General features: G+C 46.9%; 1 protein-coding gene across 1 annotated transcript; it reads left to right on the top strand.

Moving 5' to 3' along the window:
- The first annotated feature begins 8,038 nt into the window (after nucleotides 1-8,038).
- LOC122319801 lies at nucleotides 8,039-12,622 on the top strand. The gene is made up of 3 exons (XM_043207595.1): nucleotides 8,039-9,875; nucleotides 9,994-11,122; nucleotides 12,262-12,622. Exons 1-3 carry the CDS (start codon nucleotides 8,039-8,041, stop codon nucleotides 12,620-12,622), a joined length of 3,327 nt encoding a protein of 1,108 aa, XP_043063530.1.
- The last annotated feature ends 13,774 nt before the right edge of the window (nucleotides 12,623-26,396 follow it).

Raw genomic sequence — 26,396 nt, 5'->3', positions numbered from 1 at the left:
CGAAAAACTGGCTTCAGCCAACACCGGCCCCGTTGAAGGCCCGTCCGGCTTCAACATATTGGAAGCGGCGCCAATTTATGGATGGCCCGCTTAAAAATCCCTCCTCCGCTGGTCCTCACTTCGACGACCCTGACCATGCCGTCCTCTCCTGCGTGAGTGGCGATGATCCTCCCTATCAGCCATTGTTGAGGCGGCAGGTTGTCCTCGGCGACGACGACCAGTTGTCCTTCCTGGATGTTGGGCTGCTCCTGGTGCCACTTGCCCCGAATTTGCAGGCCCAGCACATAATCCAGGGACCATCGCCGCCAGAACATTTGCCTGGCTGACGAGACAAGTTGCCATCGCCGCAAGCAACTGAGACCCGCCTGGTCCGGGGTCCGGAGTGCTGGGATGGGGAATAGTGGCCCGCCTGTCAGCAGGTGCCCTGGTGTTAGCGCTTCTCCGTCGCTGGGGTCGTTGCTTAACGCGCCTAGCGGCCGGGAGTTCATCGCCGCCTCGATCCCGACGAGCACCGTCTCCAGTTCTTCTGCGGTTAGGAGCGCGCTGCCCACCGCTCGTAGGAGTAGGTGTTTTGCAGTTTTCACACCTGCCTCCCAAAGCCCGCCCATGTGCGGAGCCCGAGGCGGTGTGAACGCAAACTCGCATCCGCTTCTTGATGCGAATTCGCGTATGGCGTCTGCTTCCTCCTCGATGCGCTTCCGAAGGCCCTGGAAGTGGCGACTGGCTCCGACGAAGTTCGTCGCGTTGTCGCAGTGGACTGTGCGAGGGCATCCTCGGCGCCCAACGAACCTTTGGAAAGCCAATAAGAAGGAGTTAGTGGTTAAGTCCTTACTTATTCTGTATACTGTAGAGTCTACCAGACCGTAATCCGGCGTACGCTTGGTCCGTCTTGTGGCGAGAGTTGTGTTTTGGTGCGACAAGCCGCGAAGGACGCGCAGTTGAATGGCACGGGTGTTAAGCGCGTGCACGCCGAGAGCCCTGCTGTGCCTGCAAAAGTCCTGGAGCAGCGAAGCCCCGAGAGCCCAGGATTGAACAGCCCCAGCACGGAGTAGTAAGGACTAGGGTGGAACGTTCGTCTGAACTGATCGTGTCACGAGAGGACCATTCGTCGGGTACCCGGCGTACGCCTGGACCGACGGTGAGAATTGAGTGAGCGTTCGGTGGACCGGCCGAGACAGAGCAAGGGGCAGGAAGTCGAGGTTACGAAAGGCGTTCGCCTGGAGAAACAGGCGCCGTGTTCTCACCCTAGTCTGGGAACGGTGACGCTTCCCACAGGCCAGATAGTCCGACTCCATCACGTAAATACCAGACATCAACGGCCACGATCGAGCGGGAGCACTGGAGAGGCGTCAAACCAAGAGGAGGCATCGAGGGAATACTACCGAGGCGAACAGTTCATTCAATAGTCAAATTCAGAAGTCGAATAAACAAGTTTAAAGTCGAGATATCAACGCTGTCTTCTTATTCACTGGTGGGGTAATCACAACATATAAATTTGGTGGGACGAACGTACAACCATTACTGAGCTAGCCGCACAATTCAGTAGCGAGCATAAAAAGCAACAAAAAAAGTTCGTTACAATACAATCAGATACACGCCTGAGCAAAACGGGGTCGCAGAGAGAATGAACAGGACGATTGTCGAAAGAGCCAGATGTATGATCCTGCACTCCAAACTCAGCAAAAGTTTCTGGGACCACGCATCACTGAGTGCATTATACCTCATTAACCGCAGCCCAACCACAGCGTTAGGAGGAGAAGTGCCAGCAACCCTGTGGTACGGCCGCAAACCTAACCTGGATAAACTCCGTATATTTGGATGCGTTGCTTTCTTAAAGGTGCCCACAGAGATCGTAGGAGGAAAATTCAACTCACGGTCAAAACGATGTAGGATGATAGGGTATTGTCCGAACGGCTACAAACTCTGGTGTATAGAGGAACAAAAAGTGATCATGGGCAGAGATGTAATATTCGACAAGACAAGATTTCAGTTTCAGGAAACGAACTCTGACGACTGGCTGAACCACGACGTCGAGGAAACCATCACGGAAGATGTACCCGAAGAACTATCATCAGAAAAAGAAAAGGAAGAAGAATTATACTTACCTGAGACGGCTGAAGAAACGACTGAGAAGAAATTTCCTAACATTACGGATACTCCGAGGAGAAGTGAGAGAACAACACTGAAATCTCGACGCCTGGACGACTACGTTATGATGGCCTTAAGTGCAGAGTCAATTGTCGATGATGTTCCTGGAAACTACGAGGGAATCCATACTCGTGACGACAAGGAAGATTTGGAACAAGCTGTTAAGGAGGAGATGAACTCTCTCATCGAAAATAAGACCTGGAAAATTGTCGATTTGCCGGAAGGAAAACGTGCGATTGACTGGAAGTGGGTCTTCAAAGTCAAAAGAGAAGCCGAAAGGGAAAAACAGCTGGAAAAAGAAAGGCTTAAGGAAAAAGAAAGGCTTAAGGAAAAAGAAAGGCTCAAGGAAAAGGAAAAAGAAAGGCTCAAGGAAAAGGAAAAAGAAATAGAGAAGGAAAAGCCAAGGAATGGAAAGGAAAAGGAATCCAGTATTTTTGTCAAAGACGCCAAGCAACAGCTGGAAAAGGGAGATGGTCAACACGGTCCGGTTCCAAGGGAAAGAAAAGTCTGAATGTCTTCGACTTCAGGTCGGATTATGAACAGCCTTTGGCTAAGTCAATAAAGTTGAAGAAGGGTGGCAAGGGGGCGAGTCCCAAGAAGGGCGCGGCTGCTGCAGTCACTGCGGCGGCCAGGAATCGCATGGCGGCGGCTAAAAAGCTCGAGAAGGAAAAGAAAAAGGAAGCCGAGAGGAAGAAGGTCAAGATTGAAGCTGATCACAAGGCGGAACTGGAGAAAGATAAAGTGGCAAAGCAGCAACTGGAGGAGCGCTATCAGAAGGAGAACGAGCGGCTGTAGACCGAGGTGCAGCTAATGAAACAGGATGCAGCTGGATGTCGTGGAAAAGGCGGCGCTGAGCAGCGGTAAAAGGTGGTACAAAGGATCTAGGAGCTGGAGGAGAAGCAGGCGAGCTACGAGGACGAGACGAGCGAGCTGCGTGAGCAGAATGAACTGCTGGAGTTTCACATTTTGGAACTGGAAGATGATAACGATAAGCTGCAGGATCTGGACAAGCTGCAAAACAAAGCGAAAGTGTACCAGAAGACTCAGGGAGAACTCCAATCTCAATTGCGCACTCGCGAGCAAAACATCTGGTGAAAGTCAGCCAGGTATTGTTGGAGGACAACCCGGATACGGAACACAGGTATTGTTGGAGGACAACCCGGGTACGGAACACAGGTATTGTTGGAGGACAACCCGGATACGGAACACAGGTATTGTTGGAGGAACTCAACCAGGAATCAGTGACCTCCAGACAAAGTACTTACAGCAGGTGTTGGAAGAAGGATGAGATCAACGCTCTTTTGCTAGAATTTATGGTGAAGTTAGAGGCGAGCGAGAACGAGAACCACTAAAAATTCCGCACTTACAGCCTGGAATTGGATGAATGACGAAAGCCGGAATTTAAATTCATGTTAGCCTTTATTGAGTTTTATTTTTAAATTCAGGAATTGATCTCTCATACCATTTAGTTTTGTACTTTCAGGAAAATTATTTAAATTTTTATTTTGTATAAACGCACATTAAATTGAGGAGGAGTGTTGAACAGTGAGAATAATCTATAATGCACGGCAATTTAATGTTTGTAAGCGTTCCGCTATTTAGACGTTCAGTTTCGATATACTTAAGATTTAAAATGTAAGGTAACACTTTGAAAATGAAATTTAAAGAGGACGCTACGAAAGCTCTGTGAATATTATTGAATAAACGAATATACTATCGACTTCACTCATTGTCTGACCATCATTTTCATCGTGGAATTCATCAAAATCAAATAATTTTTAAGGTTTTTAATAATTTTTTAGTATGGAATGGGTTTTAATTAGATAATACGATATATGAAAAACAAGCCATAACGATGGATAATGAATTACATAATACCTACATATGTAATTTAAAATTTTGGATGGAAATAACTTGTTATTTATTTTTGACGAACGAATGAGTCCACCAGCTGTTTATGTTGTGTAGTAAGTGGTCCAGGTTGAAGTTTAGGTTTTTGTTTTTGTTAAAATTTATTATGAGGAAAAAATCATCGCACCATGGGGCAAACGACCAGTTTTTGTGGCATTAATTAATAACTTGAAAACTAATCAACATTTTTGGGATCCGTTTTTTTAATCGAGTTAATAATAATATAAGGAATGTATTTTAAGAAAAATCAGCGTGGGTTCGACTATTTTTTAAATTACATTTTTTTTTTTTAAATAATATAAAAAATTTTTTTTTTGTTTTCTGACTAGAATTGGAAAACAATACAATATAAAAAAATTTCGCTGTCCTACCATTTTTTTAAATAATTATTTTAATATTTTTTAATTTTACAGAACCCTTATTGGAGCCTGTAACAAAAAGTATAAAACTTTGCTTTTAGTTAATTACTAATTAATTTACTGTACCATAGAATAATAATTAGAGATAGAGATCAGAGTTGTATAGTCATCTCTCTCGTTCTTATAACATAGAATAGAATAAGTTTAAGTTTAAGATCATGTATTGCGAGCTCGCTCACGAGGCTCAACGAGGAGAAAAAGGAGGAGAGTAAAAGGGCATTCTGTGCCTGGCGATTGAAAGGAGTGTTTGATTATATAATAAAGTTACTTAAATTAAAGCACGACCTTGACATTATTTAACTACTACAATATCAGAAGTGGTTCTTACTCACAATGCCTGACACAGATCTATGTCAATTCACTGTGGTTCAATTCAAACGATGCTTAAGAGTGCTTGGGCTGCGAACCTCGGGCACAAAAGCCGAATTAATGGCGCTTCTGCAGACATATTCTCTAGAAGCGCGTGGCGACCCCCCAAGCGGGACAACAAAGCATCAAGAGCAGGCACTAGCTCTAGAACCACCAAAAGACCAAGACATAGAGGAAATTTTGATCAACCCGTACTCGACAACGACACAGGCAGTGGACGGCATCGGCATGGAGCAGCTTTCCCTTATCGATGTCGAAAAAAAATTGCAGAAAAATCGAAAATCGAGGCAAATAAGGCAATGTTAAAAAAAATCCAAAATCATGTCCAACAGAACAAGAGCGACGGCGGCAGAAATTCCGAGAACAACAACGACGCCGGCGCCAGAAACTTCGAGAACATCGACACCCCTTGCAGTTCCAGTGTTGGGAAGAAAGCGACAGACAGTGATGATCAACGCCACATCGCAAATGTAAACAAAGGTCCAGAATCTTCTACGCATCGCTTGTATTAGCAAAAGAGGTTACAATGGAGGTTACGATGGTAACATGTGTGCCCGAAAATGGGTCAAACAATTGCAAAACATTGTTAAGATCTACGATTTGGATACCTCGGGTGTGCGAATACTTCTAATTGCCAAACTTAAGGGAAAGGCCCAAATCTGGCTGCACGCAAATTGCACACGCATTTTGGAGCCAAGCGATCGTCTGTGTGAGCAGCTAATCAGGAATTTTGGAGCCAAAATGTCTAAGGGAGAGCTTAGGATAAATTCCAAAATCGTCGTTGGAGTTCAGGAGAACGGTTCGCTAACTACTTTGAAGAAAAAATCATGCTGGCGAACGATATTGACATCGACATGGAGGAACTTCTCGAGAGTATTATCGAAGGAATTCCTGTTTAGGGATTGTGCGACCAGGCTCTCATTCAATGCTTCTCCAAGCCAATGCAGACTTTACAAGCGTTCTCATGGATTCACTTGCCGGAGCGGAATAGGTGGACAATTCTTCGCAACGTCCTTCGGGTAAAAATGCAGATCTGCGTTGCGCTAATTGCAACTCGAAGGGGCACTTCGCAAAGGAATGCCGTAATCCAAAAAGGGAGTCAGGATCCTGTTATGCGTGTGGAAAGTTCGGACACTTCGTGGGACAATGCCCGGCTCGAAAGAGCGTAACTACAAATAACAATTACGTCAGATACTTACAATTTATTTTAACAACAGTTTTTAAACCCCATTAACTGCAGCATGCCTCATAGACACTGGGAGTCCTATCTCATTTGCCAAGAAAAGCGTTATATCCTCTAAAGTAAAGAAGGAGATAGTTTCTGAAAACTTCTTCGGGCTGAACGGAAGCCAACTAAAAATATTTGAGAAAATTTTATGTTATACAGTAGCATCCTGTTATAACGACTCCGCTTATAGTCTCCGTCCGGGTATTGCAACGAAAATTCGAAGGCTTGATTGGTCCCCACACAGACTTATACATTTATATCCTTTTGCTTAGTGCGTCTTCCGGGTATAACGACGAAAATTCGTCGGTCCCTTGAAAGTTGCTATAAGCTGCTGTATATTAAAAGAAAGAGTGAAATGTTTTTTCACCTTTACATTGTCCCCAACGAGTCTATGAGTCATGATGTTGTTCTTGGAAGAAATTTTATGGATGCTTGCAATTTGAAATTGGATCTGAACACTTTGAAGATGGTTACGGTTGAGCCTGAATATACCGAACGTATTTTAACGATGAATAATTATTTGAGTTCTGAGTTAGTGATACAGTTATTGAGACAGTCAGTGATACAGTTAGCAAAACAGTAAGTGATTCAGTTAGTAAGACAGTTAGAAATATAATTAGTGAAAGAGTTTGCGACACAGGTAGAGGTAAATTTAGAAAAGCGGTTAGCGACCCAGTCAACGAATTAGAGAGGGTTAATGTTAGCGAGATAATCAGTCCTGTAGCCAGGGAATCAACGAATGCAACGGTTATTATTATTATTATTATTATTATAATTATTATTATTATTAGGGGGGATTATTATTATTTGCTGGGTCGATGCTTCCAGAGGTCCCAATTATAAGGAACCAGAACGCGACGGTTCTACTTCTCAGGCTACTTAGTGCTGGGCAGTCTGATATTATGTGTAGGGAGGTTTCATCCTCGCTATCACAGAATCTGCATGTCTTGCTGTTTGCAATCCCTATATTACTCCTCCTCCTGACTCCTTAGTCTGCAATGTCCGGTTAGTAAACCGGTAACTTCCCTAAATAAATTCTTCCGTAGTGGTATAAGTTTCTTGAACCTCTTCATGTCATAATTGACGATGAGGATTTTGGCTTGTCTTTGGCCTGTGGTGTTCTCCCAGCAGGCTTGCCTCATATGTACCTCTTCCATTCTCAGATAATCTTTGATTGTGTGTCTGCCTATGCCACAATAAGGCTCGGGTCCTATAAGGGGTCGTTCCGCCCCTAGTTTTGCTAGCCTGTCGGCTAGTTCATTCCCGGATATGTCTTTATGTCCTGGAATCCATCTTAATGACAGTGTTCGGTCAAACTTTGTTATTCCCTTAGTATTTTCTTATATACATATCAGAGACTGTTAACTTTCTGGTATTTACATGTTATGTTACGATAGTCATGTTATGCTAGCTGCACTTTGCGCAGCAGAATAAACGATCAGTTCGAATGAAATAGCGAAACGAAGAACACTCTCTTTAATCGGTACAGACTTTTCACGCCCCATTTTTCACACCGCCCAGATCCTAGTTTCATGTCACCACAAAAACGCTTGTGGATGCAACATTTTAGCGCCCAACGTGGGGCAGTGTGTTAAATAAACATTTAAATAAACTAATAAACTTATAAATTAAACGTGCCAAAAGTCTCACCGTTCTCGCGCGTTCCGTATGCACACAGCTGCACACATACGCATACGATCACAAGTGCGAGCAGTCAAGTGTCGCTAATAAACGGGACAATTCTTCGATTTCGCTTTGCGCTTGAAATTCCTCTCCACACTTAAACTAAACCGAAATTGAAAGGGAATCGTTGCTTGCAGTTCTTTCGTTTTCGCTAATTTCTGCAACTGTGTAGCCGCTTGTCGCTCAACAAATTTGTCGCTTTCGGAATCTAACGGCAAGTCTTCGCGCTACACCGGTTCAGAACTTTGATACGCTTCAACCTTTACCTAACTGCAAAATAATGGTTCCGAGTGCAAGCCAACTTGACGAGGCCAAACGTCAAAGAGCCAATGTCAAACGAAACATTTCGCGAATTAAATCAGTAGTTAACGAACATGTTGAAGAGGAGTCTTTCAACCGCTCTGCCGCTGAACTCCAATGCCGTCTGGGAATTTTGGAATCCTACTTTAAACAGGCGCTAGTGATTCAAACTAAAATTGAAACTCTGGATTCAGCGGCCAACGGGCGTGTTGACATTGAGGAGTCATACATAGCGACCAAATTGGCTATCAAACAACTACTCGGTGAAAATCTAAGCAGCACAATGCTCGAATCCAATCCACCGGCACTGCCGCAGTCAAAGCTCCCAAGGCTGCCGCTGCCAACTTTTGATGGTACTCACACGGAGTATAAAAACTTCATGACTTCATTTATGCAGCTTACTGGACGTGAGAATTTGTCATCAATTGAGAAATTCAACCATCTTCTCAACTATTTGAAGGGCCCAGGACTGGAAGCAGTAAAGGCGTTTCCAGTGACCAGCGAAAACTTTCCCAAGGCTTTGGATAGGTTGAAGGCTCGATACGACAAGCCAGGGCTAATATTTATGGAAACAATGACCACAATCTTTAAATTGCAGCCTGTTAACTCTTCGAATGCACAACAATTGCGAAGCTTGATCGATATTTCATCCGCCCTATTCAGCTCTCAGTCGTCGCTGGGCTCAGATGCACAAATTTCGGAGGCAATGCTGATCTACCTGGTTATGGACAAGTGCGATCAACAAACTCGGAATAAATGGAATGAATCCCTGGACTACTCTTCGTTGCCATCCTGGACATTTGCACTCACCAAGACCACATGCGTCTTTTGCTCCAGCGCTGGACACAGACTCATGGCATGCGACCAGCTTCGGAATTTGGACTCACTGCAACGCCTAGAAGTGGTGAAAAAACAGGGCCTTTGTGTCAATTGTCTTGGCAAAGGACATAAGGTGTCAAACTGCCCGTCGAAAAATCGCTGTCGAAGTTGCAATCAGCCGCATCATACGCTCTTGCATCACCACAACTCTCCGAAGTCGTTATCATTACCTTCGACAAGCTCGTCCCAGCCCAGCGGAACAGCAGCTTATTCTCAACCACAATTGAGCGCAGCACCAAACTACGTGAATGTGCAGCCGTATCCTATCGGAGCTGCAACCCATGCGCACGCTCAATCAGATGCAAGAGGGGGATCACAAGTCATCCTAGCCACAGCAATGGTGCAGGTTCAGGACTCAATTGACTCCTTCAGACTCGGGAGAGCGCTTCTCGACTCCTGCTCTCAGGTCAATTTTATAACCGAGGCTTTTGCTCATAAACTCAGATTTCCGAGGGACAAACATAGTGTTCAAATTCGCAGTATCGGCGACTCGAACACGCACATCAAACACCGTACATCAACAACAATCAAATCTCGTCTTTCGCTTTTCGAATTGTCTCTCGATCTCTGCATAACGCCTAACATTGCATATCAGCCGGATACCCAAATTGACATCTCGAACTGGAACCTTCCACCCAACACGCCGTTAGCGGACGAACAATTTCATCTTTCCCGAAACGTCGACATGCTGCTAGGTGCAGAGGCATTCTACGATATTCTAGCAGTGGGCCAAGTCAAACTGGGCTCCAATTTGCCGACTCTCCAAAAGACACTATTCGGTTGGGTAGTAGCGGGAAGCCATCGCCCAAACCAATCAAAGGAGTCCTACGCATATCTGGCTCAAAGCTCTGCAGCCATTGATGCAAATCTAAAGCGTCTGTGGGAGGTCGAAACAATCAGCACCTCGGGTGAACGACTTAAGCCAGAACATAAGTTATGTGAGACACACTTCAAGCAGTCAACTCGCTTAGAAGCAAACGGAAGGATCGTCGTTAAGTTACCATTCAAGGATGCCCCTACTCAGCTTGGCAATTCGGTTGACATTGCTCGTCGCAGATTTCTCAACGTCGAACGCCCAATATAGGACGTTCATGAACGAATATGAACAAATGGGTCACATGGAGCTAGTGGCAAATCCCAATTTATCGGCCCCTCACTACTACGTTCCTCACCACTGTGTGCTACAGCCAGCCTGTGAATCTACAAAGCTTCGAGTTATATTCGATGCGTCCTGCAAAACGTCAAGTCAAGTCTCCTTGAATGACATCTTACTTTGCGGTCCCACGATTCAAGATGATCTCGTCATGCTACTGCTACGTTTTAGACTTTCAAGATATGCCCTGACAGCCGACATAGCGAAGATGTACAGGCAAGTAAATGTTGATATTAGTGACCGCAAATTTCAGTACATTCTCTGGCGAGATTTCCCAGGCGATCAACTACGCACATATCAGCTTTATACGATCACTTACGGAACGGCTTCCGCACCATATCTCGCTGTACGTAGCCTACACCATTTAGCGGATCTTCATGGTGCTGAATTTCCCATTGGTGCTGCCGTTATAAGGACTTCATTCTATGTTGACGATTTAATAACTGGTGCAGACGAAATATCGACTCTGTCAGTCATAAAGGATCAAGTTACCAAATTACTAGAACGCGGTCAGTTTCCGCTTACCAAATGGCACTCAAATCACATGGACTTCGTCGAGAGTCGCAACAACAAGGATCTCAATCCATGCATAAACGCTATGACTAGTGCACTTGGAGTACATTGGCATCAGAATTCCGATGCCCTACGATTTGCATTTACGCCCAAAACCGTGCCTGCAGCAATCACAAAACGTACTATTCTATCTGTTGCGTCTGCACTATACGACCCACTTGGATTGCTGTCACCGCTAATTATCGTCGCCAAGATCATTCTACAGGAACTCTGGCTAGCAGGATTGAGTTGGGATGAATCGGTACCGCAACACTTGCAAATCGCTTGGATTCCTTTAGAACCTGTTCAAACCTTTCGGTGCCACGCTATTGTCTACAAGCTCAATACCTATCAGTTCAAATTCACAGATTCTGTGACGCGTCAATCCGAGCATATGGTTGCGCCATTTATCTACGTACCGAATGCATCGACGGAACCATCGCTGTTCAACTGTTTACTTCTAAGTCCAGAGTGGCCCCGGTAAAAAGGAAGTCTCTTCTAAAATTGAAATTGTGCGGAGCGCACTTGCTGGCGCAGTTGTATACTAAGGTCCTCCCGATGCTACAGGACAAGCCGTATACCTCATACTTTTGGTCGGATTCCCAGATCGTACTGCATTGGCTACACGAGCATTCTGTTACACTATCGACATTCGTAGGAAATCGAGTATCCGAAATACAAGATTCAACATCGACTGGAGAATGGAGATATGTACCCACATCGCTCAACCCAGCTGATATTGTGTCCAGAGGAGCTACAACACACGAACTCCAAGCTTCAATATGGTTTTCTGGACCGCCCTTTCTATCGCAACATATGTCAGACTGGCCTCAGCCTCCCAAGCTGAGGAATCTTGACCAGGAAGTAGTTAATTCAGAGAAGCGAAAAAGCACATTCATTGTGAGGTCAAACCATTTACTTGAAAGGATGGAATCAATCAGCTCGTTTACTCGGTGTCTACGCGTAATCGCATGGATGTTCCGCTTTTATCGTCTCACAAGCAAAACGAATAACACCAAAGCGGCTGGATTGACATCGGAGGAACTACAACATGCATCCAACTGCATCATATGGAATCTCCAACAGCAATCGTTTTCAATAGAATTTCCGCTGCTACAAATATCTCGACCGCTGCAAGGACAGCTGAAATTTCTCAACCCTTTCATTGAATCTTCCTCAGGTTTCCAGCTCATCAGAAAACGTCAACATCTCAGAAAGTGAGAAGCACCCGATTCTTTTGCCTAAGAAATCGCATATCTCCTGGATATATGTTCGACATCTTCAAGTGCGGCGTCGACTTTTGCGGCCCAATCAACACTTATCTTCGCATCCGTGGAAAGGGTCCTGTGAAGTCTTACTTGGCAATCTTCGTCTGTATGGCATCAAAGGCTGTACACATAGAAGTCGTTTCAGAACTATCGACTAAGGCGTTTCTCGCTGCACTGAAACGAATGATTGCTCGACGCGCATTGCCCACGGACATTTATTGTGACAATGCCACAAATTTTGCAGGCGCTTCTAACCATCTTCAAGAAATTCATCTTTGACCGCAACACGCAAGATGCAATTGAATCCTTTTGTTCTTCTGATTTTATTAATTTTCACTTTATCCCCCCTAGAGCCCCACATTTCGGCGGACTTTGGGAAGCGGCAGTAAAAAGTGCAAAAGGACTGCTGAACAGAACTCTTATGAATACGCGGCTCACCTTTGAAGAGCTCACCACCGTGGCAGCTGAAGTCGAGGCCATACTCAACTCACGCCTGTTAACCCTATTATCGCCTGATCCGAGTGATTTTGGAGCGATCACTCCGGGTCACCTCCTGGTTGGAAAGCCGTTGCGTGCCATGCCGGAACGCCACATCACCACAGCCAACATCACCAATCTTCAGCGCTTTGACGTCGTGACGGCCATCAAGCAAGAGTTTTGGCGCCGTTGGTCAGCGGAATATATCAACGAACTGCAAGCCCGCACTAAATGATCACAACCTTCAACAAACGTCACCGTTGGATCGTTAGTCATCATCCACGACGACAATCGTCCTCCACAGCATTGGAAACTCGGCCGTATTGACTCCGTTGTAGTCGGAAAGGATGGTCTCGTCAGAGTTGCTCATGTCAGAACACCTAACGGCTACTGCTCTCGACCAATACACAAGTTGGCATTAATCCCTACATCTGACCTGAAGGACTGAGAATTTTGAAAGTGGATCCTTTCAAGGGTGCCGGGATGTTCGGTCAAACTTTGTTATTCCCTTAGTATTTTCTTATATACATATCAGAGACTGTTAACTTTCTGGCATAAACGATCAGTTCGAATGAAATAGCGAAACGAAGAACACTCTCTTTAATCGGTACAGACTTTTCACGCCTCATTTTTCACACCGCCCAGATCCTAGTTTCATGTCACCACAAAAACGCTTGTGGATGCAACAGACAGCCTGTTGTTGCTGTCCATAAGGTTTAACTTTGTTCTTACTTCTCGAACCAGCGTTGAGATGATTCTATTACTACAGAGTGCAGTTATTGCCGCTCGACCGTCCGAGAGGATCGCAATGTCCTTGTTTGTGTACCCGCGCTTCATATTGAGCTCTGCACACCGTCCTATGGCACACTCCTCAGCTTGGAATATGCTGGTGTATTGGCCTAAAGATTCATGGTACTTGATTCGTGGTCCTATTACTCCAAGGCCAGTACCTTGGTGTGTTAGGGACCGGCCATATACCACGCTATGGTGTGACTAGCCATGGAGTGTACTTCCTTCATGGTGGTCCATTCTTTTTTGTTGCTCAGATGAGCAGAGAAATTCTTTTCGAAGATGAATTCTACTATCATTTCGTCCCTGGTGTGTGAACTAAGGGGAAGTTCGACTAGTAGTTTTCCTGCATTCCTTAAGCTGAGGACTTCCAGTCTTGGTTGCAAATGTAAGTCTCCTGTCGAAGGTAACTTTTATACATTTCGATTTCCTGAATTAAAATTCAAATTTTAACTGCTAACTTAACGTAACTTTACGAACACCCGTCTAATTGCAATCGCACCTAACTTTGCTTATTTCGTTTTCTCTATCTTCATTATCATTCTTCTTTTCGCAACTCTAAACTTATATACATTCAATTTTCGGTTCTCGCTTCACCCTCGCAAGCACACGGTGTACCAAATTGTGGGTCGCGATCGTGTATACGCAAAATACAAAAAATTTGTACATAAAAAAAAAACCAAATAATACTCAGAAACTCAAAAGCACATCTCATCTAATCATAAACCATTGGCCTTATTTTTAAAAAGTGCATAAAGCGGTAGCAACAAATTAGTTGTAGTCCTCTAAACATTTGGTGATCCCGACGTGATCTACGTGGGGTGTGTTTTTTATCAGTGCATTTGGACACCACTTCGCAATTCGGTGAAGAGGCCTACAAACATACATACATAGATATTCATGTACTTGAGTATTAGTCGGCGCGTTTCTTCGTGATCTCGTTCATATACATAACAACCGTTTGAACTCGGTTATATAAAGTGCATTGCAGTGTATAAACCGTGTTAAACGAGGTCAGTGAACGCTTACGGATTTGTTCCGTTGCATTTTCGTCGACATTTCGTCTCTCTTGCATTGAGAATTCGTACAGTTGCATCTGCAACTTATAGTGATTGTGGCTTTCGTATACTCTTTTTGAAAGGAGCCATGGCTGAAAATGATTCGGTTGGTGCAAGACCCGCGGCGGTACCAAGTGACTTGGACTTTTATAAAGCAAAAGCCGATGCTACCTTAAGACAGTTAGAAGCTTTAAAAAGCTACTTGGAGTCAGATGAGGCTGTCAACTTCGACGTGACTGATCTTCAGGTGCGATTTGATTTTGTCGATCAAACGCAAGTGGACTTTGATAAAAGTTAAACCGCAGTCGAAGAGTTAGACTTGCATGAATTGTACAGCGACGCTCGGTCAAAGTTCGTAAATATCTACCTCGCTGTAAAATCGCAAATTTCACGTGAGCAAGCAGCGTAGATTCTCAGTCGTCAATCTGATGGATTTCAGGTGTGGAGCAAGGATCGGTAGCAAGCTTACTACGCTTAAGCGACCAGATGAATTCGCATCTGTCTGCGCTGAATACTATGGCAACGACACAGAAGATCATGGACGGTCTTCTGATTTATCTGGTAGCTTCGAAGTTGGATCGTCACACTCAGTAGAAATCGGAAGAGGGTCTGCAAGCAAATAAGACGCTGAAGTGGAAAGATATGGCTACATTCCTGGAAAAGAGAAAGAAACATGCGGCACATGTTGGAGAATATTAAAAACGCTATGGTAATCCAGACACCTAACAAAAATATTCATAACGCACTCGTAGCATCATCATTAAAATCATGTACAATGTGTGACAGTAAAGATCATTTCATTTCTAAATGCGCTCAGTTTTTAAACCTCAGTCCCACCTTACGATATAAGGATGCTAAAAAGCTGCACTTGTGTCTAAATTGTTTGCGCAAAGGCCATGGTATGCAACAGTCCAAGTCTGGTTCTTGCAAACGCTGCCATTCGAAGCATAATTCGTTGCTTCACATCGATTCTAATGCCATCGCCACACCCTCTCCTCCAACTACCACTACTAACACTCAAAATGTCGTTCGCTTTTATCAGCATCACTTTTTGAAGCTCCACCTGTTGTCTCGTCAGATAGTAAGACCGATTATGTGCTGCTTGCCACTGCCATCGTATACATCAGAAATCGATCTGGTGCATTTGCCCCCTGCAGAGCCTTGTTAGATTCTTGTGCTCAGCACAACTGCTTAATTGCTTAAGCAGTTGCAAGTCACTACTCGTTAAGCAAACACATCTATCTCTGGAGTTGGTGGTCGGTCGAAGCACACTCCAGGTATAGAAAATATCGTACAGCACTGACTGCAGTATTCAGTGGCAAAATTACGGATTATCAGCCTCATTTTGACTTAAACGCCCTAGGGTGGAACATACCACCAAATCTTGTTCTTGCTGATCCGTGGTTCTACAGTAGTCATACCTTTTCTCGACTCAGTTCAGGGCAATACTCAGTTCGTTTGCCTGCCAAAGCCAGTTTTGATATGCTCGGCAATTCATACGGTCGTGCCTTACGTCGATTTAAGACGCTAGAGGGCAAATTGCTCAAGGATTTGGAATTGAAGTCAGAATACACTGCATTCATCAAAGAATATATCGATCTACAGCATAAGTCACTTGCTTCTGAGCAATCAGTAACCTCGCAATATTACTTGCCTCATCATTGTGTGCAGAAGCCAGATAGTACAACCATAAAGTTACGAGTTGTATTCGATGGCTCAGCTAAAACGACCTCAGGATGCTCTTTAAATGATTTGTTGTTTGTAGATCCCTCAATGCAGCCCAAAATCTTCAACACACTGCTTCGTTTTTGTTTTTTCCAAGTTGCATTATGCGGGGACATCTGCAAAATGTATCGATGGGTCCGTGTCACTAGTCCTGATAACTATTTGCAGTCTATCTTATGGCGTGACACCCCAAATCAACACGTCAAGGCTTATACGCTCGATACGGTTACCTACGGCACTAAGCCGGCTGCATTTCTGGCAATTCGTGCTATGCAGCAGCTATCCTATAATGAGGAAGCTGAGTTCCCGTTGGCAGCCAAAATAGTTCGAAGAGACTTTTATGTAGACGATCTCATATCTGAAGGTGACTCGATCGTGGAGGCAGCTCAAATTCGTGAGCAGGTGAAGGAATTGCTATCCAAGGGTCATTTTCCAATTCGAAAATGGTGTTCAAATGAGGCAGCAGCTTTAGAAGGCGAGCCAGAAGCAGATGTCAGCGGTCAATCATTTAAAATTTCCTCGTTTCGTTATGCAGCCTAACTCGTCGTTTGAGATACACGCTTTTTGTGAATCTGAAATTCATTGCTGTGTCTCAACTCATTTACTCTGTTCCAATTCTAGAGTTTCGCCCCTAAAAACCCTCACTATACCCAAATTGGAGTTATGCGCAGCGCTATTGTTATCAGAGCTCATTTCAAACATTGCCCTAACCATTTTATCTGATTGTAATTTTTATCAGACCAACAGTCTGATTCAACCATAACGCTTTCTTGGATTCGTCAAGCTCCATTAGATTTTAATATTTTTGTATCCAACAGAATTGCGCAGATTCAGGATCGCACCAAGGGCATGATATGGCGTCATGTACCCACACACTGGAACCCTGCCGACATATTATCCCGTGGATGTTCACTTCTCGAGCTTTTGGAGTCGAACCTGTGGCGAAAGGGACCTCCATTTTTACTTTTGGATTCATCGTGCTGGACAAATATAACGCCTGTTGTGGGCAACTTGCCTTAACGTCGTCGTATGGTTTTAGTTGTAACCGAAAAGCAGGATAACTCATACGATTGCAAATTTCAAAACTCATTTGGAAAGCTGCAGCGTTTTTTTGGATATATATACCGGTTCTGGCTTCTCAAGTTTCAAAATCAAACGCGAGTCGATGACGTCAAAGGTGGCACACATCTACTCATCAAAGGAATCCAGCGTGCATCGTTCTTGGACCAGATGGCGTGGCCCGTGTTGCAGTTATTCGAACAGCTGCAGGCATTATCAAAAGAGCTGTTGGCAAGTTGGCCGTTCTGCCCTTTGAGACCACTTCGTCTGTCAGTGTGACTCTTCCAGCGGGGAGAGCATGTTCGGAGCAGAACCCCTAACTTTTTTACATTTCGATTTCCTAAATTCAAATTCAAATTCTAACTGCTAACGTAACGTAACGTAAACGTAAAATTATTTACCAACACCCGTCTAATTGCAATCTCACCTAACTTTGCTTATCTCGTTTTCTCTGTCTTCATTACCATTCTTCTTTTCGCAACTCTAAACTTATATACATTCAATTTTCGGTTCTCGCTTCACCCTCGCAAGCACACGGTGTACCAAATTGTGGGTCGCGATCGTGTATACGCAAAATACATAAACTTTGTACATAAAAATAAACCAAATAAAACTCAGAAACTCAAATACAAAAGCACATCTCATCCAATCATAAACCATTGGCCTTATTTTTAAAAAGTGCATAAAGCGGTAGCAACAAATTAGTTGCAGTTCTCTAAACAGGAGCAATGACTGTCTTTGCGGGGTTGAGGTTAAGCCAAACTTCCCTGCACCAGTCAAGCGTTATCTTAAGTCCGAGTTGGACAATATCGCAAGGCGTTTTTTCAAATATTCCCTTGGCTACTATTACTATATCATCGGCATAGCCATGGCATTGTATTCCTCTATCGGCGAGTTTTCTTAGTAGTTCATCTACTAGTAGGCTCCACAGTAGAGGAGATAAAACTCCACCTTGCGGACATCCTCTGCTTGTGGCAACGGTCATTGTGCTATTGCCAATGGTCGCCATTGCCTGCCTGGAGCTTAGCAAGGCTCCAATCCACCTTCTTGTTGTCGCGTCTATATTCCTTCTGGCGAGGGCCGCTAAGACAGCATCATGCGACGCATTGTCAAAGGCTCCCTCTATATCCAAAAAGGCGCAGATTGCAACTTCTTTGTTGTCCACTACCCCTTCAAGAGTGTGACAAAGTTGGTACAGTGCAGTGTCTGTTGAACGACCTGCCCTGTATGCGTGCTGCGTGGGTTGCAGCGGACAGTCCTTAAGAACTGTGCTCCTAATATGGTAGTCTACCAGCTTTTCCAACGTTTTAAGGCAAAACGAAGTTAAGCTGATAGGTCTGAAGGACTTTGGGTTGGTGATGTCTTTCTTCCCTGCTTTGGGGATGAAGACCACCCTAGCTCTAGGCCACGCATTTGGGATGTGTCCAATTGCTAGGCTGCTTAGCATCAGTCTCCTTAAGCGGGTTAGGAGTAAATCCAGTCCCTGCTGCAGGAATGATGGAGAGATACCATCCAGACCAGGTGCCTTAAATGGCTGGAAGGTCCCAATTGCCCATTTAAGTCTCTCCGGAGAGACTAGAGACTTGGCAATTGCCCAGTCCTCAGCGCTTGGTCTGAAGTGTCTTGGAGTGGACGATGCCTCCATTGGGTTGAACGTATCTTCCGCCAGGGGTGAGCTCCCGGGGAAGTGTGTTTTAAAGAGTAAAGCTAGTTTATCCCTGTCGTCGGAAGTGTAAGCGTTGTCACATTTCCTCAGGGCTAGGTTACTTTCTGGTGCAACTTTGGCCATAGCCTTGTGCAATCTTGCGCCTTCATGGGCTGTGCTGATTGCCTCACAGAAGTCTCTATAGGTCTTCCATTTGGCCTTCCTGATCTCTTTGTTGTAGAGCGTCGGCTTTGTTTATATTTTCCCCAGTTATCCTCGCTCGTTTTTGCTCTGTTGAAGAGTCGGCGGGTGGAGATGCGAAACCGTTCTAGGCTGGCGTTCCACCATGGGGCGTCTCTTTCTGCTTTCCGTCTGCCAAAAGGAAAACTGTCCTCAAAAGCATTGGCTATCTTCTTGCAGAGGTTATCCACTGCCTGATCTAATTCTAAAGAATGTCTGGGTATACCTGACGGTTTGTTAGAGAGATTGAGCTCAAGAGAGGACTTAAACCAATCCCAGTTTGTTTTCTTGGGATTCCTTTTGGGGGCGTCCCTAGCGGTTTTGAAGTCTATTTCAAATCGAATGATTCGGTGATCTGACATTGATTCCTCTGGCGACACATGCCAATTATTAATAAGTAGTCCTAGAGACCTGCTCATCAGAGTTATGTCTAGGACCTCCTCTCTTACTCTAGTAATGAATGTCGGTGTGGACCCGACATTACCGATTTCTAGGTTACTATCTATATATATAAAAGCAAGTTGTGTTAGTTACACCACTTATAACTTAAGAACGGCTGAACAGATTTGGCTGAAAATTGGTAGGAAGGTAGCTTAGAGCCCGGAATAGGACTTAGGGTACTTTTTATTCCGTTCGACATACCAAAAATCGCATATAAACTGAGTTATTACCTCATCACACTGACAAGCACACACTACCATAGCATTTTAACTCAATTTTTTTGAAGTGAATTGAAGTTATTTGTGATTTTGGTGAATTGAAGTGAAGTGAAGTTTTTCGTGCTTTTTGTGAATTGAAGTGAAGGGAAGTTTAATTAATAATGCCGCGACCAAGACGATCGAATCTTTCCCGACAAAGCCGTAATGCAAGAAGACTACGAAATACTGCAAATCGAAGGTCTGAAGAAGAACAAAACATTGAACGTGAACAGAACCGCGTTAGTATGGGTCGACTTCGTGCTTCTCAATCAGCAGAGCAAAGAGAGGCAATCCGTAATACGGCTCGGTTGACAATGCAGAATCGTCGAGCTTACAACAGAGGTCAAGAAATAGAGCATTTGCGACGCAGAAGAAATTTATCAAGTGCTGATTTGAATCGAGCAGCGTTTCAATACGATTGCATCACTGATTACAGCTTGGGAGGGCGTAGGATGCTCCTCATCCTCACTCCTCACGTCCATAACGGCGCTAGGGTCCTCCTCAGCATCCATAGGCTCTCGTGGCTCGTCGAGGGATTCCCCGATGACTAGGAGTGTCCCGCCTCCGTCTTTCTTTCGGGAGACCACTTTCCAGGCATCCGTCTCCAGCCTGTTCTGGCGCCCAAGCATCATGAGGAGTTCCTCATTACTTCTTTCCGCGCTTTTGGGCAGAAGACCGTGACATTGAATGCCGCGGGGATATCTTCTCCTATCCTAGTTCCTAGGGGCACGACCTTCCACGTTCTTAACTGGGGGGTCTCCTTGTCGCCGACGCCTTCGATGTGCAAGGCTCCTCAGGCCTTGGACGGGAGGGAGGAACCTTTGCTTCTTTGTTGCCCTCTGATTTCGACCTCTTTGGGGTGTCCTTCGGTGGGCCTGGTTCTCTGTCCAGCCACGGGGGTGGGCAAACCAGCCGGGATGGTCCTGCTGGTCGCACACGTTCCCGCACTGGGGCAGTTGACCTTTGTGGGGTCTGTCCCATATTCTTGCGACACTCGACGCAGGGATGTCCTGCGGTAACTTGTTGATGTTGCTCTTCTTCATGTGCTAATCCCACGAGTTGCGGAGAATATGCGGTCCGCCGGGTTGAGATGCGCCATACCCGGGTAAGGCATAGTTAGGACAGGCGGTCGCCACTTGCCTGAACACTCCGTGAGAGACTGGGCTAGTTGTTAGTCCGGCCCCCAGCCAGGCTAACTATCGGCACGGGTCGGATGACACCTTAGTCCGGCACCGGAATGAGATTGTGGGAAAAAAGTTATTGGTTTCCTAACACCAAAAATAAATGTTTAAGTTATATTGAAACTGTAAGGGTTTGCAAAACGCCTTACAAGTTTGAGTGCAGGAGAGCCGCATAGCAACAGCGGGATGCGCGGCATGCAGAGGAAAAGGGAAATAACGGTGCAAAGGACTTTGGACTCAATGCTGCGGTGAGTCTGCAGACTTTGGACCCAGTAACGGTGAGTCTGCGGACTTCGGACCCGCGCAAAGAGGAGAGACCGTGAACTAACGGTACCGTTCTGGACTTTGTACCCGTTATAACGGTGAAGTTCTGGACTTTGTACCCGTTATAACGGTGAAGTTCTGGACTTTGTACCCGTTATAACGGTGAAGTTGGCGGACTTTGGACCAGCACAAAGAGGAGAGAACGTGAACTAAGGGGACTTGCGCTAACTTTTGGACCCGATCACGCCACTTGTCCTGCACTTTGGACCCCAGCACGCCACCGAAGGAGGGAAATAACGGGACCCGGGTGGCATATAAAAGGAGGACGCGTGCAGGAAGCTTGACAGTCAAGTGAAAGCCGTGCAAGAGACCGTACCAACGCGAGTGAAAGCCCAAGTGAACAACAAGTGCCAGGATACCAGGAATCAAGATCGCCGAGTCGAGAAGCCCAACGACGGTCACGTCTACATAAGCTGAGACTGCCAAGCTGAGATCCCGAGGGTACAAGGTAAGTTGTAGGGTGCGTCTACGAGTCTCGAAAACGACGGTATTGGTGGAGTCCGAGTAAGTGGATGTTGTGCGAAAGGTACCCAGCGTCGGTTCGCATGAGATATTAAGAACCTGCTGAGGGCCAGCTGACGAAGATCCAGTGGATGGTGTGCGAAAGGTACCCGGCGTCGGTTGCTCATGAGAGATTGAGGACCTGCTGAGGGCCAGCTGACGAAAATCCGAGGGAGTTGTGCGAAAGGTGCCCGGAGTCGGTTTCTCATGAGAGATTGAGGACCTGCCGAGGCCCAGCCGACGAAATCCCGACCGACTTCAGGGTAGAGCGTGGAGTGTTGACTGCAGCAGCGCTGCTTAGCCCTCCAGTAAGGTTTTCTGCTCAATATCCGCCAAGTTGTGAGAGACTCGTAGCGAGCCTAGTACGCGACCGGTGCCCGAAAGACTCGGCAAGGCAGAGGACGCGCGACAGGCGTGCCGCCGTAGAGTCGACGCGGGAGCCATTACCGGCGTCAACGAGGGAGATCGAGTCGTCAGACAGCAGAGCCACGAATCAAATATCGAGCTGTAAATCTACAAGCAATAAACGCAACCCAATATTCTAAATCTAACCTAACTCTGGGTTCTTCTGTGGTCTCGGGGTCACGCAACAATAAATTTGGTGGGACGAACACACAAACTCAACTGAGCTAGCCGCACGTTTACGTAGCGAGCGGAGACATAGGAAAGCAGTTCGTTACATCTGGCGCCCAAGCGTGATACTCAGACCAAAGAGACCAGAATAGGTATAGAATGGGGAAGTCCTGGTTGTACAACCTTAAAAAGGACGATTTCCCGGCGATCGCAAGCGCCCTAGGCATCGAGCTAGAGGGCCTTGTAGATGAAATGAGGCGGACACTGGCCGAATTCATCGACCACTCCGAACATGACCATGGCAATTCTGGCGGCCCTGGAAAGGGATTACGCCAAATACCCGTCGGTCGGCCTGAAAGTCACCGGAGCCGAGGGCCTGGTGCGCAGCCTGGACGTGAGCAGCATGCAGAACGCCGGCAGGAGCAGCAGCCGCGACCGACGGGAGAACAGCAAGGAGAGGAAGAGCGTCAACCGCGAACAACGCGAGGAAAATGGCAGGCCAGGACAGGAGTATGCCAAAGTCGCAAAACAAGTCAGGGAGTGGAGTTTCCGCTACGACGGGAATGAGAAGCCCCTGGAATTCCTCGAACAAGTAGAGTGGTCGGCCATGACGTACGGGCTGGACATCAACCAAATTCCGAGGGCGATGCCGGAGCTCCTTCAGGGCAGAGCGCTAAAATGGTTCATCGCTAATAACAGGTTCTGGGACCTGGGGCGGATTTAGCCAGAGCTTCCAGGAGTTCTTCTTGCCCAGGGGATTTATGAGCAAACTCGCAGATCAGGTCAGGCAGAGGAAGCAGAACTACGGTGAAAGCTTCAAAGACTACATGGTAGACATGCAGACACTGATGCGACCCCTGGGTATGAACAAGGACGAGATCTTGGAGCGGGTTAAAGAAAATAGCACCCCAGCACTACGGCTGTTTATACGCCCCTACAGGTGCCAGAACCTAGATACCCTGATGGCATTAGCGGACGAATTTGAGGAGCTCGACCAGCAGAGGGAGCGGTTCGAGCAGGAGAACATCCCGAAAGCCCGATATCATGCGCCGGCCATGAGGAGGGAACCAGCAGCAACGTGCAGGCGCTGTCAAGAGGAGCCAAACGAGCGCAACGCACGGCCGGGATACATAGATAATCCATCCCAGGCATGCCGGAGATGCGGAAGCCAAGAACACTGGGCCAAAGAATGCCGCAATAGAAGGATCGCATTCTGTTGGAGATGCGGAAGAATAGGCGTCACGAACGGCGAATGCTGCGCACGAGCGGGAAACGCCAAGCGACCCCAGCCACCGAGGGGCGGCCAGGGATCGCAAGGTGCTGCCTCTCGAAACTAATGGGCAACCTGAAGGCGGAAGAGATGCAGCTGTCCGCCACAGTGCTCATTAACCAACGAAAAGTAAAGGCCACGGTGGACACTGGCGCCACGGCCAGCTTTATAAGCGAAGAGTTGGCGGACAGGCTGCAGGCCGCCGGTAAGGTCGTACCAACGAGAAGGCAGGTGCGCATGGCAGACGGAAGATGCGGGAGCATCCAATCACAGCTGGAGATAGTGGTTGGTCTCGGGACGAGGAAGGTGTTGATGCAATTATTAATCCTCCCAAGAGTGATAGACGCCCTAGTTTTGGGCTGGGATTTCCTCTCAAAAATAGGAGCGGAGGTAAAATGCGCAGGACTCGAGGTGGCGATACCAGCAAGGAAGCGCAGACTAGGAATGCTGGAAGAAAGACTGTCGGTGGCAGTGGTAGAAACACCAGAACAGTTTTCGGAAGAAGACATCGCCAAATTCCTGAAGGAGGAGCTGAAAGCTCTAGAAGAGTCAAGCGGAGCATCAAACATAGCCGTCCACAAGATCACGATGAAGGACGACCAGCCAGTGAAGCAGCGGTACTACCCAAAAAACCCCAAAATGCAGGGGAAAATAAATGAAAAGGTAGACGAGCTGCTGGAAAAAGGATGCATCGAGCCGTCAAGAAGCCCGTACAGCTCTCCAATCGTCATGGTAAAGAAGAAGACGGGAAAATGGAGGCTGTGCATAGATTTCCGACAAATCAACGCAAAGTCGGTAAAGGATGCGTACCCGATGCCTATGATCAATTACATCCTGGATCAGTTAAGGGAGGCACGATACATCAGCAGCCTGGACTTGAAGGATGGATACTGGCAGATACCGCTGGAAGAGAATAGCAGGCAGTATACCGCGTTCACCGTCCCAGGAAAAGGACTGTTCCAATGGAAGGTGATGCCATTCGGGCTGCACTCAGCGTCGGCAACGTTCCAAAGGGCGCTCGATCAGGTCATAGGGCCTGAGATGATGCCGCACGCCTTTGCGTACCAAGACGATATTATCGTCATCGGACGGACGCTGGAGGAGCATAAAAGAAACCTGATGGAAGTGTTCCGAAGACTGCGAGCAGCGAACCTAAAGGTAAATGTGGAGAAGTGCAAATTCTTCAGAAAGGAGCTGCAGTACTTGGGACATCGCATCACCGACCAAGGAATTGGAACTGATCCGGAGAAGGTGGCGGCGATAGCGTTGCTGGAACCCCCAGCCAACGTCAAGGAGCTGAGGCATTACCTGGGAGTGGCATCATGGTACCGACGTTTTGTACCCGACTTCGCCACACTAGTCCAGCCGCTTAATGCCCTACTCCGAAAGAAGGTGAAATGGGAGTGGACCGACGACCACCAGAAGGCATTTGAGGCGGTCAAGGCCAGGCTGGTCGCAGACCCAATCCTGGCATGCCCAGACTTCACGAAGACGTTCATCCTGCAAACAGACGCCAGCGACTACGGGCTTGGCGCCATACTCACGCAGCATTCAGACCAAGGCGAGAGAGTAATCTCGTATTCAAGTCGCTCCCTAAATGGAGCGGAAAGGAATTACTCCGCATCGGAAAAGGAATGCTTGGCGATTGTATGGGCCATAAGGAAGTTGCGACCATACCTGGAGGGATACCACTTCAAGGTAATCACGGATCATATGGCACTGAAGTGGCTCAACAGCATTGAGAGCCCGTCGGGAAGGATTGCGAGATGGGCGTTGGAACTCCAGCAGTATGATTTCGAAATATCCTACCGGAAAGGCCAGCTCAATGTCGTGGCAGACGCCCTGTCGAGACAGCCACTGCCAGCGAAATGTCGCAGAGCTAAGACGACAAAGAAAGGCCCGAAGACTGTGGAACGCGACTGGATAGCGGAAATGAGAAGCAAGGTGGCGCAGAACCCGCAGAAATTCACGGATTACAGGCTGGAGGGCGATCAAATGTATCGCCACATACCCCACAGGGCGGGGAACGAGGACGTGGTCGCGTGGAAGCTATGCGTACCCAGAGTATCAAGACAGAGGGTGATAGCGGAAAACCACGACGCGCCAACAGCCGGTCACTTGGGCAGCAGGAAAACAATCGCAAGAGTGGCTGCGAGGTACCACTGGCCGGGCATGCATAGGGACGTCAGAGCCTACGTACGTAGCTGTGAGAGCTGCATGAAGTACAAGCCGAACCAGCTGCAGGTGGCAGGCAAAATGTTGACGCAGATTCCCGAGGAGCCGTGGGCGACAGTGTGTGCCGATTTTGTCGGGCCACTGCCGCGGTCAAAACACGGGAATGCAATGCTGCTCGTGCTGGTGGACCGATTTTCGAAGTGGACCGAGTTGGTGCCGATGCGGAAGGCGACCACAGAATCGCTGCAAAAGGCGATAAGGGAGAGGATCGTCTCGAGGTATGGCGTCCCGAAAATCCTGATCACGGATAACGGGGTGCAGTTTACCAGTAGGTCCTTCAAAAAATTCCTCGAAGAGTTGGGGGTGCGACACCAGTTTACGGCGCCGTATACACCCCAGGAAAATCCAACAGAAAGGGCAAATAGGACCGTAAAGACGATGATCGCCCAGTTTGCAGGGGCCGACCAAAGGACGTGGGACGAAAAATGGCCAGAGTTACAGCTGGCCGTCAATACCAGTGTGGCGGAGTCCACTGGGTACTCGCCAGCATTCGTCACCCAAGGTCGAGAGCCCCGGCTCCCGAAGGCTCTATATGGTGAACACACGATCGGGACCGGCAAAGCCACGCAAACGCCAACGGAAAACGCATAGAAATTATCCGAAATTTTTGAACTAGTCAGGCGTAACATGGAGAAGGCAGCGCAGGATCAGGCAAGGCATTACAACCTGCGGAGGAGGCCATGGACGCCAAAGATCGGTGATAAGGTCTGG

This window comes from Drosophila ficusphila, unplaced genomic scaffold, assembly GCF_018152265.1.
Source record: "Drosophila ficusphila isolate 14025-0441.05 unplaced genomic scaffold, ASM1815226v1 contig_2, whole genome shotgun sequence".
Lineage (NCBI taxonomy): Eukaryota > Metazoa > Arthropoda > Insecta > Diptera > Drosophilidae > Drosophila > Drosophila ficusphila.
The sequence above is the reverse complement of the archived record's forward strand: the minus strand, read 5'-3'. Positions and strand labels throughout refer to the sequence as shown.